This window comes from Amblyomma maculatum, chromosome 7, assembly GCF_055883805.1.
Source record: "Amblyomma maculatum isolate TAMU_Amacu chromosome 7, ASM5588380v1, whole genome shotgun sequence".
NCBI lineage: Eukaryota > Metazoa > Arthropoda > Arachnida > Ixodida > Ixodidae > Amblyomma > Amblyomma maculatum.
The window spans coordinates 32,828,659-32,843,612 of record NC_139350.1 but is presented as its reverse complement, the minus strand read 5'-3'; the positions used below and the strand labels follow the sequence as shown (position 1 = coordinate 32,843,612).

The 14,954-nt window shown below is 45.7% G+C and overlaps 1 protein-coding gene across 2 annotated transcripts in view; it reads right to left on the bottom strand.

Moving 5' to 3' along the window:
- LOC146182929 (uncharacterized) overlaps positions 1-14,954 on the bottom strand; it is a 94,779-nt gene that overhangs the window by 59,953 nt on the left and 19,872 nt on the right. For both annotated transcript variants that reach the window (XM_084608980.1, XM_084608981.1), the window contains one exon: positions 4,414-4,771. In XM_084608980.1, coding sequence (XP_084465106.1) covers positions 4,414-4,771 — 358 coding nt within the window. The remainder of the gene's footprint in view (positions 1-4,413; positions 4,772-14,954) is intronic.

Genomic DNA, 14,954 nt, shown 5'->3' with positions numbered 1-14,954 from the left:
TATTTGTGAACGTCCTGCTTGTCGAATTTCTCTGCAGTTCTTACGATGTCTCCTCTCTTCGCATAAGCTCCAAGTTGAAAGCCCCAAACACAATTTTGCTTCATTGACATGCTTCAGAACAGCTGTAATCAATGCTCAATTCACATGATATGAGAAATTTAAGCGCAACATATCATTGCCGAGACAATTAACCGCTCAATGACAAAAGTCTTCTCAACAAGCAAAATTCCTTGCCCTCATGGCTCGTTTCGTCACGAAAATATTCAAATTTCCTTCGAACTGCTGATACTGCAAGGAACACAAAATGATCCAAATAAAAATCTGTTTGCGCCGCTCAGCTGTCCGATTTGCGCTATGCACACTGATAAGCGCTTGAAATCTTGCAAGTTCTTTACTGGCATTGCTGTCAGAACACACGGTACAGCGCAATTAGGGCGTTTTCTCTTCAGTATATAATGCCTTTTGCATTCGAAAAATATGCGCCAGCAAGAAAATAAACAGCCTTGCTACAGGAACTATTATGAGAGTACTTGAATACAACTCATTTTCTAAATGCAGATCAGAAATCGTTCACTTCGAAGCAAGTTATCGCTTATGTGCAGAGCTTGTGCCCACCTTTTATCTCGAGGAAGGCTATCACTGCAGTGACACGTACAAATGATGAACTTCCAAGTAATCGCTTCAATACGCTTCGTTACCCCCGGTGCAAATTTGCACGCACGCCAACATGAAGAAGCCTGACATTAAAAAAATATTGCAGAAAGCTTCGTCTTAAGAGAGGACGCGATAGCACCCTTAACATTCATTCCGCCAATTTTAGGCATCTAGAGGCTGGCACGTAGTTGGCAAAGCATATGCCTAAATGATTTTGATTTTTAAGGGAAGACGCAATGTCTTCTCGGCGCACACCCTAGTTTACAGTGAACGGCATAGAATTGGAGGCACACATGTCGGCGGCTTGAATCCTTGTCACAAATTGGACTGAAACTGGAAAAGAAGGTCGATGCTAAATAAGGAGCGAAAAATGCTATGACAGCATGCTGAACGCTGCACAAAGAACGGCTACGTCATAATTTAAGGGGGGACACGGGTCTTGCGGACCAAAAAATCGCGAAAAAATCATTTTTTAGAAAATGTGATTTGCGAAATCAGTAGCTCTTTATCTACCTATCTGCTAAGTTTTTCATCTCTAGGGTCGGTATTTTAGTCGCAGTGCCAATTTATATAATCGATGTCGCCCAAATTTGGGCCGAAAACGACCCCCGAAACAACCATTTTCCGCGAGGCGTAGCTCCCATTTTGTGCGCGGCACCGTAGCCATCTTGGTCTCATTCGAAAGAGCCGCCTTTCGTCTTCAAATTGCCGCCTCTGCTGTTTACATTCGCCCATTGGTCGCATAAAAAATAGCAAAAAAGAAAACGTGGCATTTGCAATCCCATTGGCTTTCGGGGTGCACGTGACGATAAGGCGTCCCCGCATTGGTGGAGCTGGCTGGCGGCGTCTGCTCGGCGCGCCCGAGCCGCGGGGAGACGGCGGAGGCGTGACGCCGGCCGCGCTTGGTTCCGAACCGCGAGGTGCGTTCATGGCAAGAATTTGTGAAAAAAGTGAAAAAAATAGTTGGATAATCATCTCAAGTGATGCCCTGCCCCGGCTGTGCGCGCTCAGGCCGACGGAAATCGTGTGCCGAACGATCGTGTGTACGAGCCTGAAGTAGGCCTAGCGTGTTCCCCAGCACGGGGGACTGCTACTGCCAGCGGTCGCACCCGCCGCGACAGTGATAACGCAGGCCGCAGATGAGCAGAAAGATAAGCTCAAAACAGGAAAAGCTCGAACTCACGCCAACTCCAGCAACGAAGCGGTAGACGGATTGTGTTCGTAACGATGACGGCAGCGCGGCGGACAGTCCGCTTGGCGATGCGGAGTTCACGATCGTCAGATCTAAACAGTTTGCCGAGATTGGCGAAGCGTAAAACATACGGCGGCGATATTGGCATTTAAAAAAGTGAACGGGGATAAGGAATCGCCGTCAAACTTATTCTCCAATGCGTAAACTGCGGGACACGTCGTCTTCGTAGAGCTCGCCGCGCGTTTGCGCCGATCGGACCTCGTTCATAGTCCTTAGGGAATTCACTTGCTTCCAGTGCAATGCAGAGCACTGGGAAGCACCAAACAGCTCCAAATTACATTTCTTTTCCGCAATAAACGTTCCTCACCGCGGTCTTGATGCGAGGACGTAGCAAAACGACGTACGAAAAAAAAAAAAAAAAAAACGAAAAAGTGACAACTGAATGTGCTGCAACTGCAAATCAAAATGAAAGAGGCGACACTTGGACGTTGGAAAGCAAAGAGACTACATTCCTGGAGGTTTATAGCCATTTTAAATTGTAAACGTGTGCATTGCACCAGTGAATGTCTGAGAGCAGAGAGGAAGCGTGCTTCCTCTGCAGCTTTTCAGACTGCAGCAAAACGAAAGCAGAAGGGCAAACCCAATGCAGATTACTGTCCAGGAGCCTTCTAGGCCACAGTGGCCTGCATTTCTACACTTTTTGTTTGATTAAATTAGTGTTTGACATTGCAATTCGTTTTTTCCATTTTTCTCAAAATGAAAATTTTGCCTACCCTTCTATTTTGCGGGTGGCATTGTGGCTCTCCTACTCGTTAGATTGTAATTATTTTTTTTTTACTGGCTCGCGAGTGTTAAAGGAACACAATAAAGCTATTATACAAGGTCTCAACTGCATGAAAAATTTTTAAACACAAGAAGATGTAGAAAGGGGGTGGTTGCACTTGTGAAGCTGAAACTTAAAACTTCCATAACTTTGGCTTGTAGTAAGGCAGGAGCACAAAACTTGTTTTATTGTGTTCCTTAGACATTCAGGAACAGATCCATGTGCATTTTAGCAATTTCCCTTCAGTAGATATCTTTACAAGCTTCCCGCAAGTCTGGAACAGCAAAGTTGCTGTAACTACTCAGCAAATTTACGTAGAAGAAAACTAACAACATATTTGAAACCAGCACAAGAATTTACATAAACCCTGCAAATTTCATACTGACAGGACAAATATTAAGAAAATTTTGCTCAAGACCCATGTCCCCCCTTAATACGAAATGACTTGCGCGTCAGGATATCGCGCAATAAAGAGAAATGAAACTAAAGAGCAGACAACATTACTAGAACGCTGGTTCTCGCGACCAAGTCGACAACACTGTCACACTTCTTTTACGGAAATAAACTTCGCATCACACAAACGCATTCTCTTAGGTAATGCATGCCTTCGAAGCCAAAACTGTCATAATTTAGTCATAACTGCACTGCAGCCGTGTAGAGTGCAACGGCAGCACGTAACAGCTACGTGTATGCCGGTTGCTCCATGCTTCCGCGCCGCGTGTAGCAGACAACGCGCCCGACAAGGAGCAAGAGTCAACTGCAGCGCCGCTAGTTCACGCGACCACCACCGGGGACACCTCTCCGGGCGGAGCTGTGAAACTGAGTTTGTTCTAGTAACGTTGCTCAGAGCAGCAAATGCCCTTAATGAAGATCATGACTCGGCACGCACCTGCAAAGTATTCTCCGGGCCCCGCTCGCCAGCAATCATGAAATCTCCTCTTGCGTCAAGTGTGCGTCATCCTACCCTACTACGTAGTAGGAGAAAACAGTTTGAATTCGACGGGCAGGAACAAAAAAAACCTCAACTTATTGCAATATCTCAGCCATAATTCGATTTTCTGCTCCCAGATATGCGGCGACAGTGTCACCAAATGCTGTTTATTAGATTTTGATAGCATATTTGGGTGTCCTTAGTGTCCCTTTAAGTCCGATGGTCACCATGTGACTTTGGGGCACAGTCATGTAGGCCACAAAGTAGCCCGTGACCACTGTCTAAGTCACATGAGGTGATGTCAGTGTGACATAGAAGTAGAGGGCACTAGAGGGGCGATACATGAATAAATAGGAGTCCCCAGGCTACTGCCTAGGTTACAACACTACTACGCAAGATGGAGAAGGATGAACACCCTGCTACAGTAGTGCGTCGGAATGTGAAGAAGGCACATCGGAATGAGGCCCTGAAAAGGCGGAGTGCCAAAGAAACCGACGAAGAACAGGCTTTAGCGTTTGGAGAACGCACACTGTGTTTAATTCAAGCTTGGCAATGAGCGTAGCCATGTACATGAAGCTTTCGCTTCCCTCCAGGGCTAGCCAAAGTGAAATCACCAGCTAATTTATTCCCCTTCATCCCTCAAGCAAGTACCAGTTAAATTCAATACAACCCCCGGGGCGCAAAGGCTTCATGCCAGGACTAAGCAGAGGTGATGGCCGAGCCAAGAAAGTGCAGTCACTGAGAACCCAAAGTGAACATTCCACTGCGTTCATACCATTTAGAAACCATCAATATGACTGCCCAAAGACTCACCATTGTGCGATTTTTCAGACTTGAGCCTTCTCTCCAGCTCAGAGTTAAGAGTCTGGAGCTCCTCAATGTTCTGCTGCAAAGCCAAGTATTTTGTCTCGAGCACAGCATACTCGCTTCTGGGCACACTATGATCGCTCTCGGCTGCAGATTCTGAACTTTTTCTCCGGCTGCCTCGTTCTCCTTGACTCTGCTGCTGTTCCACGGCCCTCAGCCTATTCTCCAGTGCTTTGAGAGTATTCTCTGAGGCCACTTCCGCCTCATAGTCATGCAGGGCCCGTTCGATCAGTAGCTGCCTCTGCACCCGCTCAGCATGGCCCCTCTCCAGCTGCTGGGCTGCCGTGCACGAGGCCCGAGGTCCCTAGAAATTTAAACGTCACAATAGAGTTGCGTGACAGTAGCCCGTCACTGCAGAAAAAGCAACGCGAGCAACGCAATGGTAAAGCAGCATTAAACACTGTAAAAGCATGCTCATAAACAAACTATCTCTCAAGGTGAAGGTGCAGTGAATGGTAAGCCTACCACACTTTGAACAAACCAAATGAATTCTTCTATCTGTGCAGAAAGCAGGCTACTGCGAAAGGTCGCGACTGTTTCGTAATATCGCAACATTTATTGCTCGCTGAAATCATTGCTTCGCTGCCAATGCCTACGTCAAATTACTCGAGTGAGAATACTGAAAGCTTGAAAGAGCTTGCAAATAATATGTACCAATCAGCTTACCCCTTTAAATCCTCTTTCTCCATTTAGGCCTAACTACCACCTTTTCTAAATAAACATACATGTATTTTCTCGCTATTCAGCTTGCATCACACTTTCACCATCCAAGCCATCAATGGCTAAGAAAATAAGATTTTCCAAAGTGCGGGATATGAAAGAACAGCACTCAAAAAACCTGCGTGCATCAGAACATAAACACACAAGGCAGCAGTGTCATAGCAGCACACACACACACACAAAAAAACACCAAGACAATGAAAGAACACAGCACAGTGGTAGAAGTAAATCATCATAGTCACAACTAAAGAGGTAAAGGATAACCCACATGGCAGCGGCATTTGAAGCAAGAGATTACTGTTTACATTGATAAATTAAAGGAGCAGGTTAATGATTTACTGTTTCAACAGAGCAGAAACCTGGGCGAGTTGAAGTCTGTTCAAAAAACTGCTCTTTTCACTGCTTACTGAAAGCATGTTAACCATGAAAACCATGTTAACATGATAGCTGGTAGCCGTGGTGTGTTATACCTGTGCTACAAAAGTATCGTCGAATGACATTCGTGCTCAATCGGCTCCTGCGGTGCTACACGACAGTTCCCAAACACATTCGAAAGCTTCAGCATTCACTCGCGATATTGCAATGGCATTGCTGCATCGAGTTCCACTCCTTCCCGTTTGCTTCTTTTCAGTTTGTACAAAGTACAACGGTGCAATGAAAGTGGTTCCCACAGTCCCTCTAGACAGACAGCCACACTAGCATGTCCAACAGCCGTATATTATTGCACTTCAACATGGTTTTCGGGCTATCGACAATGGAGCATACGGCAGCCTTTCATGTCTGGATAGATTGCGGCGGCTTCACGAATACTTTAGGTAGATGAGTACACACGGCTCGTGCTTTCAGCGATTCTCCAGAGCAATCTACTAGTTTAGTGAATGCAAATGGTCATCGAGTGTAGTTTTGACAATAGTACTCTGAAATCGACTATTGCTTACATGGCAGGACGCACATAAAATGAATGGGAAGCGTCAATGAGACCCTGACTGCCAAGCAGGCGGCCAGCAAAGTCGTAAACGCCACTACCAGATGACAAATTAGGCCGTTGCAGTGAATGCAACTTCCGGCTCAAGCAACCTATATCAAGTATTTCACGGTCACATTGAAGAAAGCAGGGAGAATAAACGAAAGCGCTGGTCGTAAGCGACTTCAACAACCCAACTGTAAAGTGTTTTCAAGGTAGGCGATCGCATCAGCGCTTCCTACAGTTGTCGAGCTCTGTAATGAAGGAATAGTATGAATGGTTCAAAAGAGAAGATATTACTTTATAACAGCGCAGCACAACCTGCACTTCATTTCAGGTAAACGAGCACTGGTTTTCTGTGCACATCGATGTAGACAAGCGTCAGTTTAGTTCAGTCGTGTCAGACTCTTCGTGACCCTATGGACCATATCACGCCATGCTTTCCGGTCTCTCACTATCTTCCTAACATCACATAACTCATCTGCAGCGCCGCGAGGATGTCATCTAACCATCACGTTCGCTGCCTACCCCTTCTCCGGCGACCCTCAACCTTTCCCAACATCAAATCTTTCTCCAGCGACTCCTCTCTTCTCATCAGATGACCAAAGTAGCTGAGCTTTAACTTTAGAATTTGACCCTCCAATGAGCAGTCAGGGTTTATGGTCGACAATATCGACTGATATGATCTTATGGCAGTTCAAGCCAGCACCACAATTCAAACGCGTCAATTCTTCGGCGGTCAGCCTTCTTCACAGTTCAACTCTCGCATCCATACATCACAACTGGAAAGACCGTAGCACGAGTTATACGGATCTTGGTTGACAGACTGTCTCTGCTCTTTACTAGGCGGTCAAGGCTAACCATTGCTCTCTTTCCCAGAAGCAGGCGTCTCCTAATTTCATGGCTGCAGTCTCCTTCCGGGGTAACCTTAGAGCCCAAGAAGAGAAAATCTGTCACAGCTTCCACTTCTTGTCCATTGATGCTCCAGGACTTGATAGGGCAAGACGCCACGATCTTTGTCTTTTTAAAGTTCAGTTTAAGCCCAAACTTCTCACTCTTTTCTTGTACATGCGTCAAGAGTCTCCTGAGTTCCACTTCACTTTCTGCCATTAAGGCGGGGGTCCCACTCCAGCAGCGCGAATGTGCCATTTGAGGCAATGTTTGCGTGAGCATTCTGCGCGTTGTTCTTTTTCGAACATCACAATGTAGGCATCATTCGAAAGCTTAATATACGCTCTGTCAAATGATGTGCGCTGCTTTAGTGAGCCAACGTTATCAACTGCATGAGAGGTGGTATTGCAGATGACAAATTCGCTAGCGTCGTTGATATACCCTACTTCGGATTAATTTGCTGAAGAAACTACTGCACTTAGAACAGTTTCCTTTGGCCTACACATAGAATGGGTATTTATATTAGGGAAAATGACGCGTAATTAGTTTTAATTTAATCAGTATTTGATCGGCAGCCTTTTAAACATGGTAAAGTTTGGCTATTTTAGGCACGAATATCTGCGTTTTATCAACGTGCACAGCAGTAAAATGTTTACCACCTCGGGCGCACATTATAGTAGTTGAGTGTACGAAGTTTCATCGAAATTTATTCGCTAGTTCGTTTTTAATTACCTTTCCATTTTGAAGATTTCCTTAATACTGCCTCACATCGCATAGCTTGACCAGAAAAACCGCTCATTCTACAGCCTAGGAATCATGCATGGCGAAACTAGAATAGTAGTTATTTGTGAAAATGAGTGCAAATTGCACATTATACAATTAGCACGATTATACTGAGCCTTCAAATATAATCAATTTTTCCTACACGACATTCAATCGAGAAGGCCGTCATACTCAACAACGTGAGCCTTGTTTGAGTTGGCTTTTTTTTAATATTGTATTACTGTAAAATAAAGTTGAAATAAGAAGCACGAACCATGGTGATAATTCGTATTTGCACCTGTATTCGGTCATTAAAGGTTTTTTACTGCTAGCGCCATCTAGGTAAAAGCAGCAAAAGTGTGAGTTCATTCAATTGCCAGGAGAGGCGCGCGTGACTACACTCCTTCAAAGTATTGAAGCTAGTCAAGAAACCTAGAAGTCAGCTTCTCTGCAGTGCAAAAACCCCTTCACCATGGCGGCCAAACCTGTTTTGGGGGCAGAAATCAGGTGCAGTGCAGGAGACATCTATTGTGGCAATAATGGCCAAGTCCATTTCCTGCACCCCTCTTCTTCTTGTCGCAATTATGGGATTAAGAACCCCTCCGTTTGTGAGTGCCATTCATAACACCTCCCCTGCCCCTACCTCCTCCAGGCTCTCAATAGTGAAGGAATTCTGCTCAACACGTTTGGGCATGACATCAGGCTGGACATAGAAGTATTCTGCGCTACACCCAACTTTTGCCCTCAAAACAGGTTTGGCTGCCATGGTGAAGGGGTTTTGCTCTGCTGACTTCTAGGTTTCTGCAACCCACCTATACTACTTTTGTGCTGTGAAGTGTTTTGCTTGTTGCATTTGCATTGCTGTTTGTGAGGTGAGTGTCACACTTTTCAAAAATTCATTGCCTGTCGAAACAACTTCTTTCTGCAGCAAATCCAGTTTCAAACATTCCATAGAGGAAGAATTTCGACAACTCTCACCTGATGCAGAGGCTACAATTCATGATCTAGAGGAAAGCAGAGAGTGTCAGTGGAGTGAAAGGAATGAATGAATACCTGGAGGCACCACTCATCGAGAACGTGGTGCGAGACACCACTGGGTCTTAGCACAAGGAGACGCATCTACACAAAGTGGAAACACAAACAGTTCATTAGGGAAGGACCGCGGTGTGAAAGTTTTTTTTAGGTGACAAGACATGACACGCACACTGCGTGCGTGCACATGTTTTGCGCGCACACACTGTGGTTTATGCGGGGGCTATTCGCTCGCACGAAGAACCTGCACATGGTCACCGCATCACCCTTTGCACCCCTGCAATCACTGAGGGGCTTTGCGCTATTTTGTGCTTTTCTGAATGTACTTCTGGCCCTGTACTTTTTCCCTCACGCATTCGTATTTCGCTAGGCGCTTCAGGCTCGGATAGCAAGTGACACGGCTAGCAAAACCAAACAGAATGCGCAGAATCTTCCGGTAAATTTACATGTCTCGGGCTTGCTTTTCGGCTGGCGACAAAAGTGCAAATTTATCAAAATTAAGACATGCCTTGACAGATTGCAGGTTGCTTGGACGAGGTTCTTCATCCGTGCGCGCAGTTGGTCCAGTGGTATTTCTTGCAAAATCTAGGCATTATGTGTTTGACAGCGAGTGCTACGGATATCGCCACGTTATGCTGCATGGTGTGCTGGCAAAATGCTCGCACGTGACATCACGATACACCAGCTGGCGTACCACGCGTATGATCCACCGTTTCGATGTTATGTGCGTCATGCGACTCAAATATTGGTCGAAAAAGGAATAGGACAGTAGTTTCGGCCAGCGGTATCGAGTGGTTGTCTCCTTCACATCTTCGTTGGTGCGTGCTCTGTTGCCTAGAGCTTTCAGTGGCACACGTGTGCTTAGGTGCAGCTGTCCTCTCGGAAAGCACCGTTTTGAATGTAGCTTCGCAGCCGCTACAAGAAATACGACTGCAAAAGGACGACGTCGCAAACGGAGTACAGATGAAAAAAAAAAAACGAAGGAATTCGACGCTGCTGAACCGAATGTCGAGCGTTAGCTGAAATGAGAATGTACACTGTTTTGGTTCAGTGCTTTTCATGCTTATAAACATTACAAATATGTGCTCATAGATAATCAAAAACCAGACATCACCGATAATCACCGTAATGAAACGATAATGAAACGTAACAGCCGTTGTACGTCTGTCTAATTGTATTTGGTCACTTACGAAGCGTGTATGGACATCTTTGCAAAGGTGGGACAGTTGACCGCACTACGCTGCGTGGAAAGAGAGAAGTTTCGACTGCAGACAGCGTAACATAAACAAAGTGACGCCGAGAGTGCAGCTGGGCGCATTTCACTGTGACAAGAGAAAAGTGCTTGCCTACATGTAAATCGAATTACCGGATTCCTTCGGCGCACACGCAGTGGCATTAGTGGGGCCAAGTAGGGCTAATGCGTGTGCGCAGCCGGCACACTCTACTTCTCTGTGCGTCTACGCTATGTTCAAAATAGTAAGCCTCGAAGCCATGGATTCATGTTTCAAGGCCAGGGGTCTGTTTTATTATTAATAATAATAATAATAATATTAATATTATTATTGTTATTATTATTATTATTATTATTATTATTATTATTATTATTATTATTATGCAATGCACCGTAAACGCTTTCGCGGACATTTAGTGCATGTGGTGGGTTGACGGAATGAAGCGCGTGTCTGTATCGGGCGGTCGTGCAGAACAGAGTACTGATATCCATCGCAGCACACGCACATCGCCACTGTTTTTAGACTGCCGCAATGAAAAAAATCAAACGTATTTATTAGCGCAATGACAGCCTCCCTTTACGAGCGCACGTGGTCATCCCCGATTAGTCATCGCGGTGAAATTCCAAGCTTTTTGGGTGTTTCTTGCACCTCATTCCGGTTTTGTACCGAAAAAAAAAGGTAAATAAACCTCGCGTTTGGTTTTGACATAGGACATCGTTTTCTTCACACCTTCGAACATGTTAGTTGGTTTAAGTAAAGTAAGTAGAGGAGGCTCAGAATTTCTGCCTCCGAATGGCTGAATGTCGATTGACACCACCAAAATGAAATATGCGACGATGTGTGGAGCGGAAATCACATGACAGTCTGATTCGGCGCGCAGTTTTGACGTCGAGGTCACCAGCGGCATTTTTCTTTTTTTACTGAAAGCATTTCCGATAACAAACATGCAAAGCAGTAAAAGAAAATAAGAAAAAAGGATAACGCTACTTGTAATCCTTACTGCTTAGCATCAAGGAGCCACGTGGTCTTACTCAAAAAGATTCAGAAATATAAGCGTAGTAGCACAGCTAGCAGTGCAAAAGAAATTCCAAGCAAACACGCAGAAGACACGCGGCAAGTTCTGCCAAGGCAGCAGTTGTTGCTTCCCTCAGAAGATAGGAGCCTGAGTCTTGCACGAAGGCACATTCACGAACTGGGCTGAACCTGTTCAATCCGTTTCGAAATGATTTTTTAAAACAATACCACGTCAATTCAATGTAGACTGCTATATGTCGAGACCTTGCGGTGAAACCCACAGTTGACCGCGTCGAGTTATCGCTATAGCTTCGTTCCCACGTGTAGCGAACATCACCCATTTTTGCTGTGCACAGATAACAAATGGCGACCACGCCTTGCAGACTACATTTTTTTTTTTTTTTTTAGTGATAGGAAGGCAAATTTCCACTCCTTTGCAATGATAAAATCGGAAATAAATGGGAGAGAATGGAACCATAATGTTCAAAAAACAAAATGACTTGAAACAGCATCGCCGCAGAAGAAACTGCATAAATATTCGGAGCATCTGCCATTTTCTTGGTTTAGAGAAATTGCTTCAAGGGTCTATCAACTTGCATCTTGAATGTTCACGAGCATACTTCAGCCGACTGATTGGAAAGTCATTCTAAGGAGTTCTTGTGTGGACAAAAAAAGCAGGAGGATAAGGGTTAGGTGCAACAAGTGGCCCTGAACCAGCTCTGCCATTGTTCAACTCTAATCCTGCTGAAACGCTGCATGGCATAGTGAAACAACAAAACATTGGGGTGAGGTCAACGAATTGCCACCGTGATTGATCTCATGATAGAGGAAGAGAGAAGGACAGGGACTGGTCATTTTGGGCAAGGGCTAAAAATATACAGGCACGAGGGACAGGCAAAGCGCTTTGTCCCATGTCTCTCGACCATCCCTGCCTCTTTTTTGCGCTTTGTCAAAATGAGCAAACTCCACCAACTAGCCCAAGAAACAGCATTGCAGAGAGACAGTGTGCCTAAAGCTCATAGCCGCTTTTTGTAAGCCTACAAAAGCTAGTAAATTCAGACTAGGTTGACCAAAATTGACCACAATAATCTGGGCATGCACTGGGAAAATGTTTTGTCTAACATGAAAATGAACACATTCCGATGCCTGTGCTGCTTAGCATTCGTCAAGTTTTTTCTCTCAGTGTGGCGATTGAAGAAAGTATAAAGGCATACCACTTCCCCAAAGTACATCCAAAATTGCGTAATGTTGGGGGTAGAAGTGGCGTGGGGTGGAGGGAACTACTGGAATACATAAGCCCCAACTCCAAACACACATGCGTCATGCACTGCCGCGCTAACGTCGTCACACGCGTCAGCCAAAGCCGGTCTGCGCATGCGCGCAACGCCTGCGTGCATCGCGAGCTCTGATGTTGTGATCTGTCCCTGCCAGATATCTGGCGCGTGCTACACGCGTCGGAAACTAGCGAGGGGTTGGGACCGCGCGGCTGTCCCCTACTCCGTTCTTCTCGTCCTGAAGTCCACTTAGCTCCCCTGCTTCTTTTCTTCACAGAATAGTTTTCTTCACGGTTTTCAAATTTTCTCAGTCCGCGCAAGAGGGTGAACGAGCCAGCACCACGAACATGCAGGTGCATTCCCCTTTTGCGATGCCTGCTGTGACGGCGGCGTTGACGTCGCGCCGCATGGAAAGTGCTTTGGAGCACCCGCTTTATTTATGGCAGTTACGAGGGTTTACCTACAGAAGGAATGTGAGGATTGACAGCCATGTTTGTCAGTTCTTCGATTTTCCGTACTGTTTCCTCGGGCTGTTTTTCTTTTTTTCATCAATGATGAAACAAACCCTTCACACAATCGTGGGGACAATGTTTGCAAACAGTGTAGGTTCGCCAGTACTTGTCTAAATGGGGCGATCCCCCCCCCCCCCCCCCCTTCTTCATTGGAACCGCAGACGAACCAAAAAGGGCATCTTATTGTACGATCCCCAGACATGTCAAAAGAATTCCGGGGCTGGCAAATTTCAAATTATGAAATCATTGTCAAGAAACACATGTGCTAGTTGCAAAGCGGCGCATATTTAGATAACTGCTCGTGATGTCGCACTTTTCTGGTCGTCTTATTGCTCAGAATATGTTTATTTATTTATTTTATTTACATTACCCCTCAGGGAGGCATTACATATATTTTGCATATATTTCAGAAATATCATGTTGCGCTCACGCTCTCGAGTGCTGCTAGTATGGCAGTCCGCTTTCTCAACGCACCTTATAGCTAAAAATGTCGCAACAAGAGCGCAGACTGACTTGAAACTAGAGCTCGCGGTAGTTATTGTAGCTGGAGTACCATTACCAATGTACGCTTACTACCAGCGCTGGTGCATTCGCCTTCAGCCCACCTGCTCATGTTGCTGTATATAGCACAAGGAGCTCAATCTAAAACATCAATCTATTCGTTGTGTCGTCTTCTGACCTTGTGCTCCCGTCCACGTTCCGCCCTGTCACCTCAAGATGCATAAGCAACACGCCCAAGCTGCTATTCTAAATAAAAACAAAAATGAGGGAGGGGGAGGGGTGGTTAGCTTACCGTCAACACTATATAGCCTCGTGTGTTTCAATGGAAATGCCTCCACCCCCCCCCCACCCCCACCAGGGAAAAAAGAAAGCGGTCAGCGCGTTATGAAAAGGAAAGTACGCACACCCACATATATCAGCGCGCGCGTTTTTTTTTTTTTCTACTTTTATTACAACAGAAAAATTACCGACGATTACGTTACTTCCTAATGCGAAATTTGAGCATATCTCATTGGCTGTTCCAGCTTTTCGATAGATTGAGGCAAAGATTTCGAGCAAGACATGTATGTACAGTTACAGACAACTTTTTTATTTTATTTTTCACATGTATTTCTTCAAGAAACACTCCACTAACAGTTCTTGACTGTCATGAAGGATGCTTTGTGGATCAGGAGTTCGCGTAAGGCAGCGTACGGACCTGTAGGAGCGTTGCGCAGCGAAGAGATAGCAGCGACTGACTGATGCCGCTGACGCCGCTAGCGAGTCAAGTCAACGTGGCTCTGCGTTTCGGCTTAGGATGTATGCACCGTGATCCACGTACACCGGAAAACACCGTCGCCGCCACAAAGGAAAAAGGTGGGGGGGACACGCAGCGGCGAATGGTGACAGGAGCGTGTGCTGCCCTGGCTGCGGAGCTGGTTACGAGAGACAACGCAGACGGCGACGCGAAACGCAGGAATGGGCGCTAAAGAGCTGGGCTCTAAAACAAAAAAAAAGTTGTTCAGCACGCCAAATGGCCATATCAGGGCAGCGCGAGGAAGTACATGTCCGGACAAATTCTAGGGGCAGTAAGTAACCGAAGGGACGTCTTGCATTATTCTTTCGTTGCACATACAACGACAGAAACGAATCCTTTGACTCCAAAGAATGCCTCAGTGGCAGCCAGTTATGCATTTTACTGTGGTTAGCGCGAGTGATTGCCGTTCTATGCTTGTTATGAAAGCAGGTGAGGCTGGTAGTGAATAAATAAATAAGTAAATAAATATATAGAAAGTACACTGGATTCGCAATGCAGCAAAGACGTACCTCTAACCAATGAAGAGTACAGAGGAGATTCAAAGGGGAAGGGTCGAGAAGGAGCGGTCTAACGCGCTTGCGAAACTAACCCGCTTCTACTGGCGATGTTGCCTCATAACTGCCTGCTACCCTCCCCTCTCCAATTCATTTCCCCCAAAATTTAGCCTGAATGCATTGCGGCAGCTGCGTGGTGCTTGCCCTTTTGGTAGGTATTTCACACCTATTTCGCAATGCCGACTCTCCTCTCTAAGGTAAAATGAAATTGGCCATCGCCCTTTCCTCAGCTCAT